Raw genomic sequence first — 18,396 nt, forward strand, 5'->3', positions numbered from 1 at the left:
GAACACAGCCCTGACACAAGGTGAGGGAAGGCCCTAATTATATAATCATAACTATGTACCCAAATGGGCCAAAATAGAGTTTATGTTTCTTCCCTGCATGGTGTGGGATCACCAGAAAGCAGGCATGCCTTGCTAAGTGAAGGGAAAACAGCCTTGCTGGGAGATGTGGTTGCTGGCATGATCCTTTGGTCTAGCATACATCTTCTACTCTGGGAGACATTTTTATTTCTGTCATGTTGTGCACTTAAGTTTGGTTATCATTTAAGTTAGCAAGGGCTAACCAGCCCTCACAAGGAGAACTGCATCATGCAGCTCCTGCTGTACGTCTGAGCGGTCACTGAAAACATAGTGGCACAGACTTAGCAGCCATGTGCAGGGCAGCTGAAGCTGTCCACAGACCAGGGCTACTGTCAAACTGTTGTGCAGTGCATCACCACACTGACAACAAAAGCCTCTCTGGGAAAAGGTAACCACATCAGGCTTTTAAGTAACTGATGTGGGTTTTTAAATTTGCTTTTTCTCCTGCAAAAAATAATTGATTTTGCACATGGAATTTAGAATTTTAGTTACATAAGTAATAGGCTTAGGTAGTTGTAGCAAAACATTTCTTTTGGGCATGCACAAGAAAATCAAATTAAATTCTAGAGTATTAAGCATAGCAGAGGAGGAAAAGGTCACCTTGATGTCCTTTCTCATCCAATCAGAGTATGTAGCTGGGCTGGAGTCAGGGACATCCAGGTCCCTGGGGATCCTGTCTTTACTGTCAGGATATCTTCTATCACATCATCTGTCATGTCTCTATGGAAAGCTTAAATGCTGAGCTAGCAGATGGAAACTGGGCTTAGGTCACTGTCTTGGGTGTCTCGATTTTTAAGCTGCATGTGTACTTTACCCTGGTAAGTCAGAAAAGACTGACAGCAGTGCTATTCCCTGTTTTTTCTTCCCTAAATGACACTGCTTGGTGGATTTGATTTAAATTCATGAGTAACTTTTGGCATAACTGAAAAAAAAAAAAAATCTGGTAATTTCATAATGATTCAAATCTTTCTTTTGCCAGACTATCCTGATAGTGCACACTGTGCCTATTCAGACTGAGTTTCTAGGACACCAGGGACATAAAAATTGCATTTATTCCCCTTGGATAAAAGATGTGGATACACTAATGCTCTGTCGTCTTGGGTTTCTTTGGAAACACCATAGATTTTGAAATGGGTGCTCTGCACTCTTGTGGTTTGCTGTCCCTTACCTTTGAATGAGTGCAGTGTCATGGTGTATTTTGAATTCTGCCTCACAGTCTCTGACATTTCAGTGCTCTGAAATCAAGCTCAGGGAACAAGAGAACGTGGCCACCGCCTCTCTCACTGCCACCTCCACACCCTGCATGGTCCTGCCTTCAGTTGTCCCTTTCCCAGAGTGGCTCTGACAGATGGAGCTGCTGCTGGGCCCTGGGCTGCTGCCAGGGGGGCTTCTCTGCACATCAGTGGTATCCATGTCCAAACCTGTCACTGCCTGGATGGCCTTTCCAACCTGGGAAGCTCCTGGGAGTTCTCCTGGGAAGTCAGCCCAGGCTTGCACAGGCTGATTCGCTCACACACCCCTGTAGGAAATGGACCAGTGTATGACACAACAAATAATGAAATTGAGTTATCATTTATTAATAGAGCAAATGTCTTCTCATGATTGCTGCCTGTAGTTTTATATGGACAATGTTATTTCCCATCGTAACTTCTGAGTCAAGAAAAGCCTGTTGGGTTTGGACTCTGCCAGGAAGTAACTCAAAATGATAAATGGTATAAATATCAATTTTTGTAGACCATGCTACATTTAGATAAATATTAATATTAATATTAATACTAAATAAGACATGTATAATTACACCATTTGATTTTAAGGAATAATTTATTTTGGCATATAAACTCCCAGAATGATGAGGATTTGCATTCTCTGAAAAGTTAATCAAATAAATAAAAGACAATGAACAGTAGAAGAGAACAACCCTTGGCTAGACTAATATATTGCAGTTTTTGCATATCCGTGTATCCTAGAACATAATCATACCATATCCACTTGAATATATATTTTTATCTTTTAATTTACTTACTGGAGTTGATTCAAATTACTGACATACATTTCAGGTTATACACTGTGTTATCAGTCAAGATTTTATGCTACAATTATTAAGTCCAAGAAAAAGTGTGATCTCATGTGCAGCAACCTCATTTCAAATTATCAAGGACTTTATTAAGCATCCTAAGAAACAGGAATTTCTATTCAGAAGAATTAGTGTAAGCTCTGTTCATTTGCTTCAGCACAATTGTTGTTATGCTTCATGGATGATCTGCCTTCATTTCTTTATATTTGTTTATACCTTTCTCAGTTTCCTGAATGAAAACTATAATGATGGTATTAATAATTCCCATTTAAAGAAATAATTGTTTTAAACCGTCTTATTTTTTTATTTATTATATAGCTCTTTCTTTGATACTTAATATATAAATATCTAATATTTGTAGGTGTTAAATCCATATGAACTATACTACTAAATTTCTATTCAGAGCTAGAAGTCAGTCTAACAAACCAAGTAAGAGACAGAAGTATATTAAGGAAGGTGAAAACAAAGTTTAAAAATAATCAGTAAAAATAATTTTTGAAAGCTCATAAAAATGCAAATTCTTGAAATTTTTATAGAAGAATCTTCTTGGACTGCAAAATTACTAGATCCTTTTATGAACTCAGGTTATTTAATTATATTTTATGTGCTACTTGCTTGCTTTGTCCTTTTGACAAAATACTATTACTAACATAGTGAAATACACCCAGGGTTAAGACTCCTTAGCTTTTATCCTGACTCTAAGGATGCCCTGTTTGGCCTTTATGTGGTCTGACCTTTCTGTCTGTTTTGCTTTATGGATGACTGAAAGATTTATGGCCAGAGAACTGGCTATGAGGAGTAATTATCACTTGTTATATATACTGCTCTCATAACTCAAGATTTCCCGTAAGCTCTGTCTATATGTTTCCAAAGCAATGCAATCTAGGATTTCATAAATAAAATACATAAATAAAACTTTAAGTGAAGGAAATAGCTGTGCTGCAGTTAAAGATGGAAGCAGCATTTCTCAGGGCAAAACGAATTTTAAAACTCTAATTACAAGGGTAAAAACTGCCACAATTCAAATCCTTGCAAAGGTAACATGTTTTGCTTCCTTGAGTCTTTCTTTTCTGGCAGCTTCTGCTGAAGAATAATCTTCTATCTGACCTGACATTTTCTTCCTTATTTGAACTGTGATTCTTAATCTCAGCATTTTTGTCTTTAAACAAAGAAATGGTTGCCTGCAATTGAATGAAAAAGGTTTTGCTCATTCATTATTTATAAGCTTCTATTGTGATTCTTTTTTTTTAATTGGAAACTTTCAACTGGTGTTGGTTATTGCTGATATGTGATAAGGATAACTGAAAAGCTTCTCAGTCCTATCTGACAAGGATACATTATGAAAGTTAAGATTGCATTAATTTGCTAAGACTTTCTACATGATCCACAACATGAAATGTTTCAGTATTTATTCTGAAGGAAATTAGCTTTCCTGACACTTAGCTTCATTCATTATTGTAAAGGCATTTGAGACAGCATTTCCAGTTATTTGGTAGATCGTTATTTCATGGAGCATCTTTCAAAACAAGTGAGACAGGTAGGGCAGGTTAGCAGAGACTTTGCAGGCAATTTGCACAGGATTTATTGAAATATGGGAAACATTCTCAGCTTTGGCACCAGTTTGCAGCCTCCAGCTTAAGTTTTTCACTGTTTGTGTTTGGTCAGTCTTCTTTCCCCATGACTTTCTCTCTGAACACTCTTGGCCATAGGATTGCTGTCACTCAGTGCAGCACATCATCTCTTCAGGAGCCTTCCCAGGAGGCAGTGGAGGCAATGAGGAAGAAGACCTAAGACCCGTTAGTGACAAATGATTGCTAGGTGACTGGCAGTGTAAAGTGTTAAAAAAAAGCATTCACTCTTTAAAAGAGAGTGTGAGCAGAAGCTAAATTGGAGAGCGACAAGCCTCAGGACACCATAATGTAATGTGTCAGAGCACCCTTCACTCTCTGTGCTGAGTCCATCAACGAGTTGGCAATAGCTTGCTAATGGTGAGCTTTAAGACAAGTCAGATATGTCTTTGAAAGTGTGAGTACTTGTGCAGTGGCATAATTTTTCATTCATATCTAGGAGACTGATTTGAAATTTGAGATTAACATCTGTCGTGGTTTAACCCCAGTCAGCAGCCAGACCCTACAGAGCCACTTGGTCACTTGTCTACCAGCAGGACTGGGGAGAGAATAGGATAAAAGCATATTAGAAACAGGATAAAAGCATAGAACTCAGGGGTTGACATAAAGACAGTTTAACAGGAAAAGCAGAAGCCATACACATAAGCAAAGCAAAACAAAGAATTCATTCACCACTTCCCGTGGGTAGGCAGCTGTTCAGCCATTTCCAGGAGAGCATAGCCCCATCACATATAAAGTTTACTTGGGAAGACACATGCTGTCATTTCAAGCATCCCCTCCTTCTTCCTTCTTCCCCCACTGTATATCCTGAGCATGAGGCCATATGGCCTGGAATATCACTTTGGTCACTTGAGATCGCCTCTCCCAGCTGTGTTTCATCCCAACCTCCCATGCACCTCAAGCCCCTTGCCAAGTGTCAGTATGAACAACATAAAGGTCTTGACTCTGTGTAAGCCCTGCTCAGCAAGGACAAAACCATCTCTGTATTATCAACTCTGTGTCCAGCAGAAATCTAGAACACAGCCCTATATTAACCACTGTGAAGAAAATTAACTTTACCCCAGATGAAGTCACCAGAAAACCTTTCCAAATTTTAGAGCCATTCTCTTCTTCAAGTATTTCAGGTGCATATGGACCATGCTTAGTTTCACCTGTTGGCAAACTCTTCCATTCTTCTGAGATCTGATGACTAAGTATTCCCTATAGCTGCCAGCAGTCCTGTTGAGCTGTGATGCATGAATAAGGAATAATGCTCAGAAACTAAATGATTCTGTTGTAGGACAGGGTTTAATAATATTAGTTCCTGAGACAGGCTGCTTGATTATGCAGCAAGATTTTCTAAAAGGCTAAGCATCTAATCACTCCCACTGAATTAGGATAGTTAAACAAAAGGGGCATCTGGAAGACAGTGGGAGAAGGGATTGTTAAACAGGAAAGTTTAAGGGAGTACAGTGATAATTAACTGTGTGGATGAGTAGGAGAAGTTATATAAAAAAAATTTGAAAAGCTTTACAAGGAGGAGTCATGGAGGCAGCACCTTTTTCAGGCATGGTTTTTCAGAGCAAACTAAGACCTAGGTACTTTTTAGTAGCAGTAGTACTTTAGAAGCAACAGAAAAATAATATTACATATAGCTTCCAGCTATATGTAATATTATTTTTCTGCTGCCTCTAAATCAAGCATAGCCTGTGTCCTCTAGATGAGAAACTTCTGTGACCCTTAATTTTCTGGAGAATAGTCCATGCTAAGTTTATTAAATTTACTTTAAAATTTACTTCATATTTGTTAGAAAGAGAATACTCATCACTTGCTCATATTTCTCTTTGTAGTTTGCATGGAATTCTAAGCTTATAAAGAGCTGCAGTGACATAACAGTGTTCTTAGTTGTGTCAAGCTATGGTAAGCTATGATGAGCTTTGAAATCCTTAATCTTCATTTGGAGCCATGTGGTATAGGCATTGCAATGATCTTAGGACAGACAAGTAATTTGGCTTTATTGTAGCATAGACATAGTTTTTGCATGAGTATATCCAAGCAGACATATAGGAGTTAATGAATGGATATGAATATCAACATAGATATCTTTGAAAGTTTTTAGAATATGGTGGTTTTTTAGAGGGGCCTTTATAAGCATAAATTGTACTGGTGCTTATACCGATATAAACATTTTTGTGTTGGCTTAACTGCATCGCCCTGAGAGTTATTTGCAGTAAGACTGACATAACTGAGGGTGCTATTAGCTTAGTTATTAGTTAGCTAAGCTATTAGCTTAACACTGAGGGTGTTATTAGGTGCAGTGTCATTGAAAGCTAGACAGCATTGTCTACATAGAGGAAAATAAAGGAAATCCATCTGTCCCATCTCTTAGGCATTGCAAGTGCATTTCTCTCATCCTTAAACACTTTCAGTAGAAACTGTCTTCATGAGGTGTGAATAAGTACACTTACAAAAATGTGGTGAAAATAGAAATTATGACATATAGTGAAAGGAACTGAAACTAAGAATAGTCTCATCTGGAAATTCTCAGTGTAAGTGGATAACAGTCACACTGACAATCATAATACTGCTGTGCATTTTGGTAAATTTGTTTCATTCAGCTGATATATCAGTTGCAGGATTTTTTTTTTTGCTTTTCTTCAACAAGAACATGTAACTACCTGATATGCTCTTGAAAATCCTCTGTAATAACTTTGTGAAATGTGAGCTAATTAATTCAGTGGTAGTGAGTCAATTTGTGTGGAGTTGCTCTAAGTGGGCTATAAAATTCTGTAATAAAATATGTAGAGAAAAACTTTTCAATATACCTGTAAGAGTATCTCATTCTTTGTTGTCAGAAGTCTTTCATCTTGACCATATAAGTAATCTATTCTCTGGCAATTAATTAACAAGAAGAGTTGTTTATAATTCCGTGAGAATTATAGGCATAATTTACAGTGACATTTTTCTGGGCCAGTTTTATCTGGGTTGATTAGTTTTTATACTTTCCTGTTCCTCTGTGAAAGAACAGCTTCAGATTCAAGTTCTGAAATTTCTTCACTAATGTCATGGTACTGACAAACATTATCTCACAACCCCAGTACATTCTCCCTCATATTTTTCTTCTGCATTTTACAATGAGCTTCAATACAATATCTCTATTATGATTATGGGAAGATCTAGTTAAAAATAATAGAAGCACCACAGAAAGCAGCCAACATCATATTCTGAATATTCTGAAAAGCACTTTGTTGGTGTTTCTTTGAAGGAGTTCTACTTTCTCCTGTCCTTTTGTTGTTAACACTTAGAAGTTTGACAGATATGAGCTACATTATACAAATACTATACTAACTTTAATAATTCAGAATTTCCAGAGGCAACTGAAGGGAATGGCACATGGAAAAGTGAGCTTGCAGTCCCATCCTTAGCTGTATTGACTTGTGCAAGAGAGAAGAAAACCACAGTCCTGCCTTCTTGCTTCCTTTAATTAATATTTGGAAGTGGCTTTGTCACTGATCAGCACTTGTGCTTGAGGATCTGAAAAACCAGACACTGTAGTTGTCCTTGCTGGTAGAAAAAAGGATCACAAGAAAGCTTTTTGTGTCTTCCCCTCAGCACCCTTGTAATCACACCATAAAATGGATAGTATATCCTTCCTCTCAATAAAAGTACATTTTATTTCCCTCACAGACTAATTTCCACAGTTGTCACTACTTTAAGATATCAAATATCTTTATGGCTCTTCTTGACTTCAATAAAGTGTGGCATATCCTCTATGAACTGTCCTTTCCTGTTGGTAAGGGACAAGGCATTGATCATGTGGTTTCCTGGTAGTAAATACTGGGGTTTTTTAACACGTTCTTGGGTTTCCAAGTCCAAAAATCTTGCTCTTCAGGCTGCCATAGAGGCTTGTTTCTCTGAATACTGAGCTCTGTTCCTACAAGGGTTGGCTCCTGGTACCCAGGCTAGCCAGTTATAGGACAGACACATTCTCAGTGTTACTTCACCTGTGAAGGAAACCATGTAAGAATTTATAAGTGTTGAAAAGAAATGGCATCATCTGTCACACGAAATAATCACAGAAACACTTCCTTAATTTCAGTGCTGTAATCAGACCACAGATTTACACTGGGTTTTCGTACATGTTTCTCCACCTGTTATGTGCTTCCCACATCTCATCTGGTCCCAGTACACTCTCCATACAAGTGGTTGCAGAGCAATTACTCATTTCACTTCTATGCTCATCGGAGCTATGAGGCTTTAGCCTGTTGCTGTGAAGCTGGGGCTTGACCAACACCAAGGTGTGTGTCATCCCCTTTGCTGTCAGGAGATGCTGTGGACTATCTGGTATCTAATATGCCCACCCTATATCAATATGCATCTGATGTTTTTCTCTCTTCTCTCTAGGTTGTGTTTTGATGTTTTAGATCTACAGGTAACAGCTGTCATTCTACAAATACAAATGGAAGTAGATTGGTTCTGGTTTTCACATTAACCATTTTAGCTTTTAGATGACTAGTGGGAATATTTTTTTTGTCAATAATTGATTAGTGTATCTATTTCACAGTGAATGTTCAGTCTGTGACAGAAATCATAAACTTATCTTCACTTAAGTATGTGATGCCATGTGGATGGGCTTTGTGCAACTGCTGCTGGACTTCAGCAAACTTGTCTTAGGTCCATCCAAGTGGATCATACTCATGGGAAAGACAAATAGTTGCAAACTACAGCTCTTGATGAGTGTGCAGTAAAAGCATAGGACTGTCTGTCAGATTTGCAGCTCAGCCTACAATTTCTTGTAGATAATTTAAAAAATATAACAATAGATATAACAACATAACAATAAAAATAGTAGTTTGTGTTAGGGAAATTTTTGCCTCCTGTGAGCTCTCAGATTAGTATTAGTCAGACTGTAGATTTTACTAAAATGGAACTAGATGCTCTATTCAGCAGAGCTGAACAGGCAAAATCACTTTGAGTGAGAGAGGAGAAAAGGTTAATGTGGAGCTGTTGGGTGAAATAGTCTTTCCAAATTTGCCATCTAGTTCGAGATCATCAGCTCCCAAAATCAGCGTCACAAATAGGGTCATGAGCTCGGAATTTAAATGTGAATTGGGTTGTGCATGCCCAGACAGAGAGGCCTGAAAGGAAATTTTTGTCTCTGCTGAGCCAGCTCTTCAAAGAAATCTTTAGCCAGTGGTTAAATCTTTAGCCTGGGGTTTGTAAGTCTCATCAAAATGTAAAAGTTTTAGTGTAAAAATGATAATTCAGTAAGATCTTGGACTTCAAAACCATACCAAAAGCTCAACAAAAATAGCAGAAAATAATTGATGCCAGATGTTATCAAAAGTGTTGGATAAATGCATGTCAGAGATCCAGGTACAGTGGCCAAGGCAGCAAACAAATAACTTATTCTATCTGCATACTCTATTCTGTCAGGTACAAGAAGACCGTAGATGTGACAACAGTCCCAAAATACCAGATGAGACTAACTGTAAAATTTAAACTCAAGTTGGTGTTGGCTTTAATTATATAACAGAGTGTGTTTTGCAGTCAGGGCACTAATGAGTTGCTAATTCTCACTCAGAGTAGGAGATTTGATTCCCAGCATATCTGCTAACTGGCCAGTCTGCTCCACACTGGCTGGAGCATGCCACCATGACTCTCCTGGGAAATACTTCACAGAGAAAGATGTCCTAGTTTTTTAAATGGGAGGGGAATATGTGATTTAGCTGTATGTGTTCTCCCAGTAAAAATGTCCTGCATGGTGTAAGCCAGTAAGAAACTCTGTGATCTTTAAGCTGGAGATGACTGTGTCCAATAGAAATTTCCTGATTATGTAAATGAGTTCTTAAAAATGCTTTACATTTCTTTCAAATACCAGAAATGTTTCTTTTAATGATGTTAGCTGTCTGGCATTCTGATTTAATTATTCATGCCTTATTCTTTCATATTTCTTTTCCTTTTGACACACTGTCAAAAAAGAAAAAATCAGTTAAATAGTTGAGAGCATGTGAACTGCCATAAACAATCACTCTTGTTTGTTTCTCTGCAGAACAAAAAGAAGTAAAGGTGGGAGAATACAATGCTGTGGATGACACATTGGTAATAATCAACAACAGCATCAGGTTCCAAGGTAGGAGACAAAACTGGAAAGAGATACAGGAGGGATACAGATAGCTGTATGTAGTTTGTAAGACTATGTGCTCTTAAAAAACTGTTTTAGGATTTTTAATATCAAATGTGTGACAGTGTAGAAAGTAAAAGAGAAAAAATGCTTTAAAAAATAGAATTCTGAACAGAAAATTGCAGTGTTTTGGTATTGTATACTTGGTTTTTATTCCAATGATAGGGCAAAATCAAATTTATATGTGTATACCAATGTTCTTTAATATTTCAAGAAGCAGGTTCTTCACCAATAAATAATGTTCTATTTCACCCCCATTTCCCACTCCCCCAGGTCATCTCACCTGAGGGTGAGATGTTTCATGTTCTGTGTTTGCAGATGCAAGAAGGAGGTAGTTGTTTTCTTTGGGAGGTGTCTGTTAGGTCGTTAGAAAATAGGTTTTCAAAATGCTGAGGCTCGCTTTAAGATGGCCCATGGGAAACAGGGCCAGAGAGGGTTTTCAGGCCAGCAGCACTCTGTAGATCCACAGCAGGCATATAGCATTTCTTGCTGTAGCTTCCTGCCATTTTTTAACCCATGCTGCTCCAATATAACCTGGGGACTTGCTTGGCCCTCAAGCAGCTGGAGTGCAAGCATACCCATGGTTTTAAGAGCCTGTGGTCATGGCATCCAGGTGTGAGCTGAAATGAGTTTTAAGGGTGTCCCCTGTTGAATATAGGCATATACCTTCTTTTCAAAGCTAAATTTTAAGATTTCATCTTAAACTCTGCTATGGTGCAGTTCAGTGAGAGAAAGTGAAGTTGGCTTTGTGAGTTCTGTGTGGTTTTCCCCTGGGATTGGTGAGGTGGATGATCATCAAGCTGTTGTACTGTTGTACTCTACTATACCTTTCTCCAGTGCCCCAACACCCAAGGTTTGCATGAGCACAGGTGGAGTTTCACTGCAGTGATCTAATTCATGACTACTTGTCCATCTGCTGGAGCTGTCCATCCTTCCTTTTGATCTCCCTTGCTGGACTTAAAAGAGCACAGATACACAAACTTCTCTCATGTCTCTGGGGAATGAGGCTTTGAAATGAAGAGTGCAGAATTTGTCCCAGTTGCCAAAGTCTGGAAGCAGCAGATTATTTTTGCCGCAAGGAAGAACTAATGATGTGGTTTAATATTGATTCAGTCCATTAATTTCCAGAGAATATATGTAGTATGAATCAAGTTACAGGAGACATCATTTGTTCATAACTTTTTACCTTTACAGACAGTACATGATGGGGAAAAGTCTCTGTACAGTCCTTTTTCAGGACAAGACTGCTAAGTCTTCTGACCACATCTGAAGGTGGTCTTTCCACCCATAACCTGTCTTATGGTATTGTATTATGTGACTCACAGTGAATCTTTTCCTTTGACTCATCTTAGCTGTTCATTGAGACAGTGGGATATTCAATGTGGAGGACACTGACTTCCAGTCAGTGGAAGCCTAGTAGCTTTAAGTATTTAAAATAGAGAGTAGTAAAAATGTTCCTGTTTAAACCATTGCACAAAATTCCACACCAACAGGATTGAATGACTAGTGCACAAACAAGTAAATAAATTTTGTTGACTCACTGTGTGTTTATATTTAATAAATACAAACCATCAATATACTCTGTAGAGTGTAGAAAGAATAGGATGAAGCTTTATTTTTTTAGTGTTAGTTCTTTTAAATCAGGCATGTATTTTATTGGTCTTTTTGCATGTTACTTGTCTAATTTTATGAATTTCCATGGACTGTAAATACATGCAATGTGGAGGAAGAGAGGAAAATCTCAGGTACTTTTCTCCAATATTAAATCAACAAATTGACCCTTCACTGTCCCTTTTTTGTAAGCATCTAAAGGATTTTTTTTTCTGAAAAGTTGGGCATAAAGGCCAAAGGATAGCAAGTTTCCATGGTCTGAATGATTTCAACTTAACTCTTAAAGGTAAAACTATTTTATTGTGTAAATCCTTGAGTATTCTTTTAGGTGCAAGACAGAGGAGTGGATGTACAATATAGCCATGGCAGCTGCTAGTCAGGCGCTCACAGTTCCACTTCTGCAGCCGTGCTGTGAAAGGAGGTGCTCAGCCCTGTGGGCCCTGCAGCCCCATCGGAGAGACAATGCAAAAGAACAGGCTCAGGAACTGAAAGGCACACAGATCTGTTTCTGAAGGAAGACAGTGATGCAAAAGGCCTTTTGCCAATCTCCTGCACCAAGGAAAAAATTAGTAAGCAGGTGAAATGGAGTGTGGGAAGTCAGAGATGCAGAGCTTTATTGCAGTTGTCAGAAAGTGATTCTCCTCATTAAACCAAGAAGCCTTTAATTAGTTGGAGCTGACTGTCAATGAATTACACAGCTTTAAACACAGTTTTTAAGTTCAGACATTCGAATCCACATCTGCAAAGTGGATCTGTCCCTGTAAAACTTTTGCTATCCATTTTCCCATATTGCTCCCTTCTATAGCATCCTAAGGGCACCAACAACTCTCCCTTCCCACCTCCCAGAGCTTCCCCCACCATGCCCACAGCCCAGGACCACATTTTAGCACCAGGGCCATCAATCCCTGTCCAAGTGATGCTACACTAAGGCTTATCTCCAGACAGGCTGTTAGAATTTGCTCTGGCAACAACAGTGGGCACAGAAATGATGCTTTCTGTTTTCTACTCATTGCTCTGCCAATTGTTTCAGAAAAGCATAACCTCCTGGTAAAATTTACACTCAAAGTACGGATTTTCAAGTTTATTTACTTTAAAATGAGGCTAGTTAGCATGTATGGGGTTCTGCACTGGGGTATGGTTGTGTCTCTTCTTCCAAAGAGGATATTTACCTGCCCCAGAAATGCAAATCTTCATGTCAATCAATGTGACTAACATATGTCTGTCAAAGTCAATGATTTCATCAGCTACTGATGTGGTTCAAGTTGCTAAGTGTGCTAATTCAAGGTGAGGCAAAGTTTCTTGCAGGAATTCTACATCTGGTTGAGCTTTAGCCTTTTTTTTCTTCATGCAATTCTAGGAGTCGAGCCTCCGAAGGACAAAACAATTATACAAGAGGAGCTGCGCAAAATCTCCCTGCCTCTCTACAGCATCCTCTCTGCCCTCACAATCCTAGGAATGATCATGGCCAGTGCTTTCTTGTTCTTTAACATCAAAAACAGAAATCAGAAGTAAGACATTCATGTTACTTCTATCACAAATTCTTTCGTATTTAATGCCATGTTTGTAGAACCAGTCATGTAAATATATCTATCTACACATACATGTAAGGAAAATGTGAAACTGTGGAAAAGTAGTATTTTAGAACTATTTAATTGAAATCACTGGGTAATATACTCACATTGAAACAGACTGTATTTAAATTCTTTAATACTGTCTGAAAAGTGTAATTTACTATTTAATGTTTGACTGTCTGCTAATAACATTAACCGTAGCTAATTTATCCATCAGTTAAAGGGGAGATCTTTTTACTAAGCATTCAAAAACCTGAAACAATGCTAAACTGTATAAAACAGCAAATACTGTGCATGCCTTTAGATTTCATGGAATTCTAGAAGAGTTATCTCTTTACCTGGTTACAAAAAGCTCTTTATTGCTCTAGTAGCCTAGCAGTAATATTTTCCTCTTTAATGCACTATCACCTTTTGTCCATAGACTAATAAAGATGTCCAGTCCCTACATGAACAACCTTATTATCCTTGGAGGGATGCTTTCTTATGCATCTATTTTTCTTTTTGGTCTTGATGGATCTTTTGTCTCCGAAAAGACATTTGAGACACTTTGCACAGTAAGTAATTCCATATATTCTAGTTCAATTCTTGTTGGATTCAGTCTTACAAGAAACAGAAAATGCAAACGGAAAAGTTCAGTAGTTGGATGTGTCATTCCGTTAAATCACTGATTCTCATAGCTCTTTCCTAGGATATTATCTGGGACCAAATTCTAAAACATGTACAAAGCTTCATTATGGTGGTGGTGGTGGTTGTTGTTTTTGTTCTAATTGTTGTTGTTATTATTGTTTATATCTAGAAAATTGTTTATTTTTATATATAGAAAATTTGTTATTGTTTATTATAGAAAATCTCAAATGCATTGGGATTTAACCTCAGACTGAAAGGGTAGATGTATATTCTTGTTTTGAAATCATATCTAGAAAGATGACTTACTAAAGAAGATTTTTGTGTTTGTAGCAGGACAACTTGTAATACCTGTAAAGCTACTTCTTTATACATTCCATATTATTTTAAACTACATGGCTGCTACTTCTCTAGATCTCTTTAGTCAGTCTCTTTGGCCAATTCTCCAAAGATTTCTGCTGCTATTTTCATGCTATGCTATAAATTCTCACAAGCCTAGATCCATATAGAATACATTCTAGTTAAATCAAAACAAGCAACTCTGAAACCAAATCAAATATGTCCACCTAGAAATTTGTCATAATTGTTTGATGTAATATGCAGTTATTCTGACTCACAGATGTCTTTTCAAAGAAAGGGATAGGATACTCCTTCTAGAAGCAGTACAAAACAGCATTTAAATTTGTCCAATATCTTCTCAAAAAATTCTAAGACTCTGTTTGACCTGTTGCCTAAAATTATCACACTTACTCAGGAGTTACCATCACTATCATTTTGATTCTTCTTCATGTCTCTAGAAAGTTGCAGTTCACAGCACCTGTTGTTTTTAGGAGTCTGAATTTCTGATGTCATGGTTGGCAAGAGAAGAATTTTACTTCAAGAGGAAAATTCAAAACATGAAAGTTGGATACCTAAAAAGCTAGTTGATGCAAATAAATCCCAATACGTCAACTGAAACCCTCCATACTGACTAGAATCCTTATAGAAGTGAAACACCATGTGATCTTTTTAGTTAGACCATTTCAAAACACTGGAGATTCCATGGCGCATGCCAAGATGGACTAGAAGACATACTATGGGTGAACGTACGGGGGAAGTCTTGCCTTCCTTATCTGGACCTGGACACAGCTGTATTTCAGACACTTAAACTTTAGGAGCTTTAGGAAAGGAGACTTTAGGAAAACTTTAGGAAAAGAGAAAGAAAGAATATCCAGTCTTCCTACAGCTAGAACTCTTATTCTCATTACAGCTAGTAGAAGGAGATGCTTTAAAGATTTGAAAAGGATGATCCTGTTCACCTCTCACAAACTACTCTATAATTTTGTGAATACAATGGGGCCAATAGGAAGTGGAAGATGACATAATCCATTTTTTATCCAGGAATTATGTCCTTTTTTGTGAAATAACTTCTGATGGAGCAGAAGTGTCATTAGGAATTCACTGTTGCTGTCAATCCCATTCTTTTCTCATCCTCCATTGCAGAAGGATCTAGTGGCAAGGGATGCAATTTTTAGTCTTGATGTCTGATCTGTCTTGAGGGGCTTGTATCCAGAGCTCCTGAGTTCCCTGCCAAGCTGCAGGCCATTGTATGACTGGGCTACAGCCCTTCTCTGGAAGCAGCCATGCACTGCTGAACAGAAGGAAAGTGGGAACCAGAGGTACTTATCAGCATCTAGCTGTTCTAGGAAACAGATTTCTAACCAAATGTAGCTATATAAGACTAAATTTGAGTCCTGTTTTACATGTGAAACAGCTCAGCCTTAACTCTGAAAAATGAACCAATGTCTAAAATCCTGTGCCTCTGAGCTAGAACATTTCTTGTGATTTTTCTCTGATCTGCCTCTTAAAATGTAATCACTGGTCTCATTTTCTAAATGCAACAAAATTTAACTGTGGGCTGCTAATTTTGTCAAATCCTATGCATCTCTTCCTTTTATTCCAATTTGTATCTGTAGCATTATATTAGGTCTGTGTGTCTGCCATAGAGGGGTAGATCTTCACTTGAGTGAAACACTTACTTGACTTACTTGACTTAGTAAAAGAAAGGGGTGGAGGAGAATGCTGTGTCCTGTAGCCAAACTTTGATTAAGAAATATCACCTTATGCCTTAAGCAGAGATTTGTGGTTTTTTTTTACATAGTGAAATGCTGTATAAACAGAGCAGAGTCTGAGATTTCTTCTCAGTCTTGGCTTTCCAGGTTTTCAGTCCAGTACAGAAGCATTTCTGATTGTGTTTTCCTGTGCATGGCTACTCATGTATCTTATGAGCCCCAGCTCTGTCGCAATTAATACTACAGTCATAGATGCAGCAAATCTTCACTAGCCACCCATTAGGAAGGTTTTTCCAACATCTTACTCATTAAAACAATTCTTTTAAAATTTTTCCTCCAATTATATTCTTTTAAATGGGATAGCTTATGCTTCTCCTAGATATCATCTCTACATGGCTACCATTCACTGTGGCAATGCACTTTTATTGTATCTATAAAACTCTGAATTAATGCTGGGAAATTCATAAATATGGGAGGCAAACACACTTACCTGTTGAATAACTCTTGTCTCTCTCCTCCTCTCCTCAAAACGTCCACTAAGTGCTGGCTACAGAATATACATTTGGCTTCGTGAACATCCCTATTCCTATGTGGGCAATATGCTTAGTGGTTTCATTAGGTCTGCTTTCAGACACAAGTGCTTATAGGATCAGGTCAGGACAAATCTCTCTTCATCATCCATCTCACTTGAAATGCATGATTTTGTTTACTCATTCTAGCCATGAGAGATGGGTTTAAAATTCCCATTTTATTTCAGACTGTGGCTGAGTCTCTAGAAAAAGCAGTTACAATTGAGAACACTCATAAAAAGCCATTGAGGCAAGTCATAAGGGTGTAACAACTGTATCTTAGACACAGAGAAGAGCCATATGTCAATGAAAGGAGATATTATTTTGGAAGGGAAGTAAAAGTTTTCATTCAAGTTTTATAAGCACATGCAAAGCTATGAAGCTGTTGTTAGTGTTAACCCCTGTCTAAACCAAGTAATCACCCTCGTTGTCGTCTGTATTTCAGAAGTGATGAGGTCTCAGCAGAGTAGCAGTATATACACAATAGCCAGTGTGCTTAATTGGATACGTTATATATGGTCTCTGTTTAATATTCTGGCAATTTTTGGCAAACTTATAGGAGATTCTTAAAACTTCTGTGTTGACTAAGGTGGTCCTACCACAGCAAGGGGATTGCAAATTGGTGGTCTGTAAGGGGTTTTACAATCCAGGCCATTCTATCATTCTGTCCTCACAAATTCAGGAAACATTGTTTCCAGATTGTAGGTATTACATTCAACTCTGTTAGATTTGTTTCCTCTATCGCATGTTGTTTGTAGTGCTGTTTGGAGGGTGAAATGCTTTGCTACATCAGCTCTTTTTTTACTTTTCAACAATTTATGCCTATGTATGGCTCATGCCTAATGCTGTAATATTCCAAGGACACTGACACATGACCCAAAATTACACCAGTAAAACCTGAAAGGTTCAAAGGATTTATTTGCTAAGTTGTACTACCACTTTCCACTCTGTGAGGCACTGGGTGTAGGAGGAGGTGGTCTATAAGTTATTATGCTGAAACATAGAAACAAGTGTTACATGTAGTTAAGAGTCAGTAAGCACTTTAAACATACAGTAAAATAATTTGCTGAATAAGAGTATTATATTAGTCTTTAAAATTATAAAATGTGGACTCTGTAACAGAGTGATAGAGTGGATAATTGGTTCCCAAACACACTCATTTTTATCTTGGTATGCCTGTTTTCTATGGAAAGGTAATCAAATATAATTAAATACATAATAATTCTGTGTTTTCACAGTAAAAACTCATAATAGCAAATGTAACATAACTTAGTTCTGTGTCAGAATTAAAGATTAGGTATCATATTTTATAACTCAAATTACATGGAATTAAAATGATCCAGAGCAGCGAGTTCTGAGAAAGTGGTCAGTGTATTACTGAAGCATTAGATAATGTCTTACTTAATAGCAACTTTATTGGTTGCACAGAAAAAGAAAAAGAAATACAATATTTCATTATGTCTATATGTATGCCAGAGTACAAAGTATTTTAGAGAGAGAGAGAGAAAGAGAATGATTTATCTTTATTTTTAATCTCAGAACCACCGTGGTATCATAGCAAAAAAAAAAAAAAAAAAAGTTAGAAGTAAGGGTGTGAAATGAGATGTGATGCCAACTGGAAAAATGCAAGCAAGTGGAAGAATATTTGAAAGCAGTCATTATATGGAAGAGAGAGACTCAAAATTAGCAATGCTAGTGACATATCCTATGAATAGAGTTTAAAGTGACATACTAAATAGAGATACTTAAAGTAGCAAGAATATTAGATAAGATCATAACGTTTAGACTTCTGTAATACACTCCACTGAGAATTTCATGATTTACATTTAAGATGAGTAATGTCGTTCCAAGTTGGAACTGCTATTGAATAAAAGACTACTATGGTCCTGAGGACAACCATTGTCTTCTCTGTTATGCATCTTCCTCAAATAAGTAAATCTAATTATTAAGTTGGGGCTGAAGATGTTTAAAGTAATCCACGTTGCTCTCACCTATAGTTCCACAAAAAAAGGCCTGGTTCATTAGGT

General features: G+C 37.6%; 1 protein-coding gene across 2 annotated transcripts in view; it reads left to right on the forward strand.

Moving 5' to 3' along the window:
• GABBR2 (gamma-aminobutyric acid type B receptor subunit 2) overlaps positions 1 to 18,396 on the forward strand; it is a 456,950-nt gene that overhangs the window by 286,635 nt on the left and 151,919 nt on the right. For both annotated transcript variants that reach the window (XM_036399440.2, XM_036399448.2), the window contains exons 10-12: positions 9,812 to 9,892; positions 12,912 to 13,062; positions 13,547 to 13,679. In XM_036399440.2, coding sequence (XP_036255333.1) covers positions 9,812 to 9,892; positions 12,912 to 13,062; positions 13,547 to 13,679 — 365 coding nt within the window. The remainder of the gene's footprint in view (positions 1 to 9,811; positions 9,893 to 12,911; positions 13,063 to 13,546; positions 13,680 to 18,396) is intronic.

The sequence above is a fragment of the Molothrus ater genome, chromosome 1, assembly GCF_012460135.2.
Source record: "Molothrus ater isolate BHLD 08-10-18 breed brown headed cowbird chromosome 1, BPBGC_Mater_1.1, whole genome shotgun sequence".
In the NCBI taxonomy this organism is placed as follows: domain Eukaryota; kingdom Metazoa; phylum Chordata; class Aves; order Passeriformes; family Icteridae; genus Molothrus; species Molothrus ater.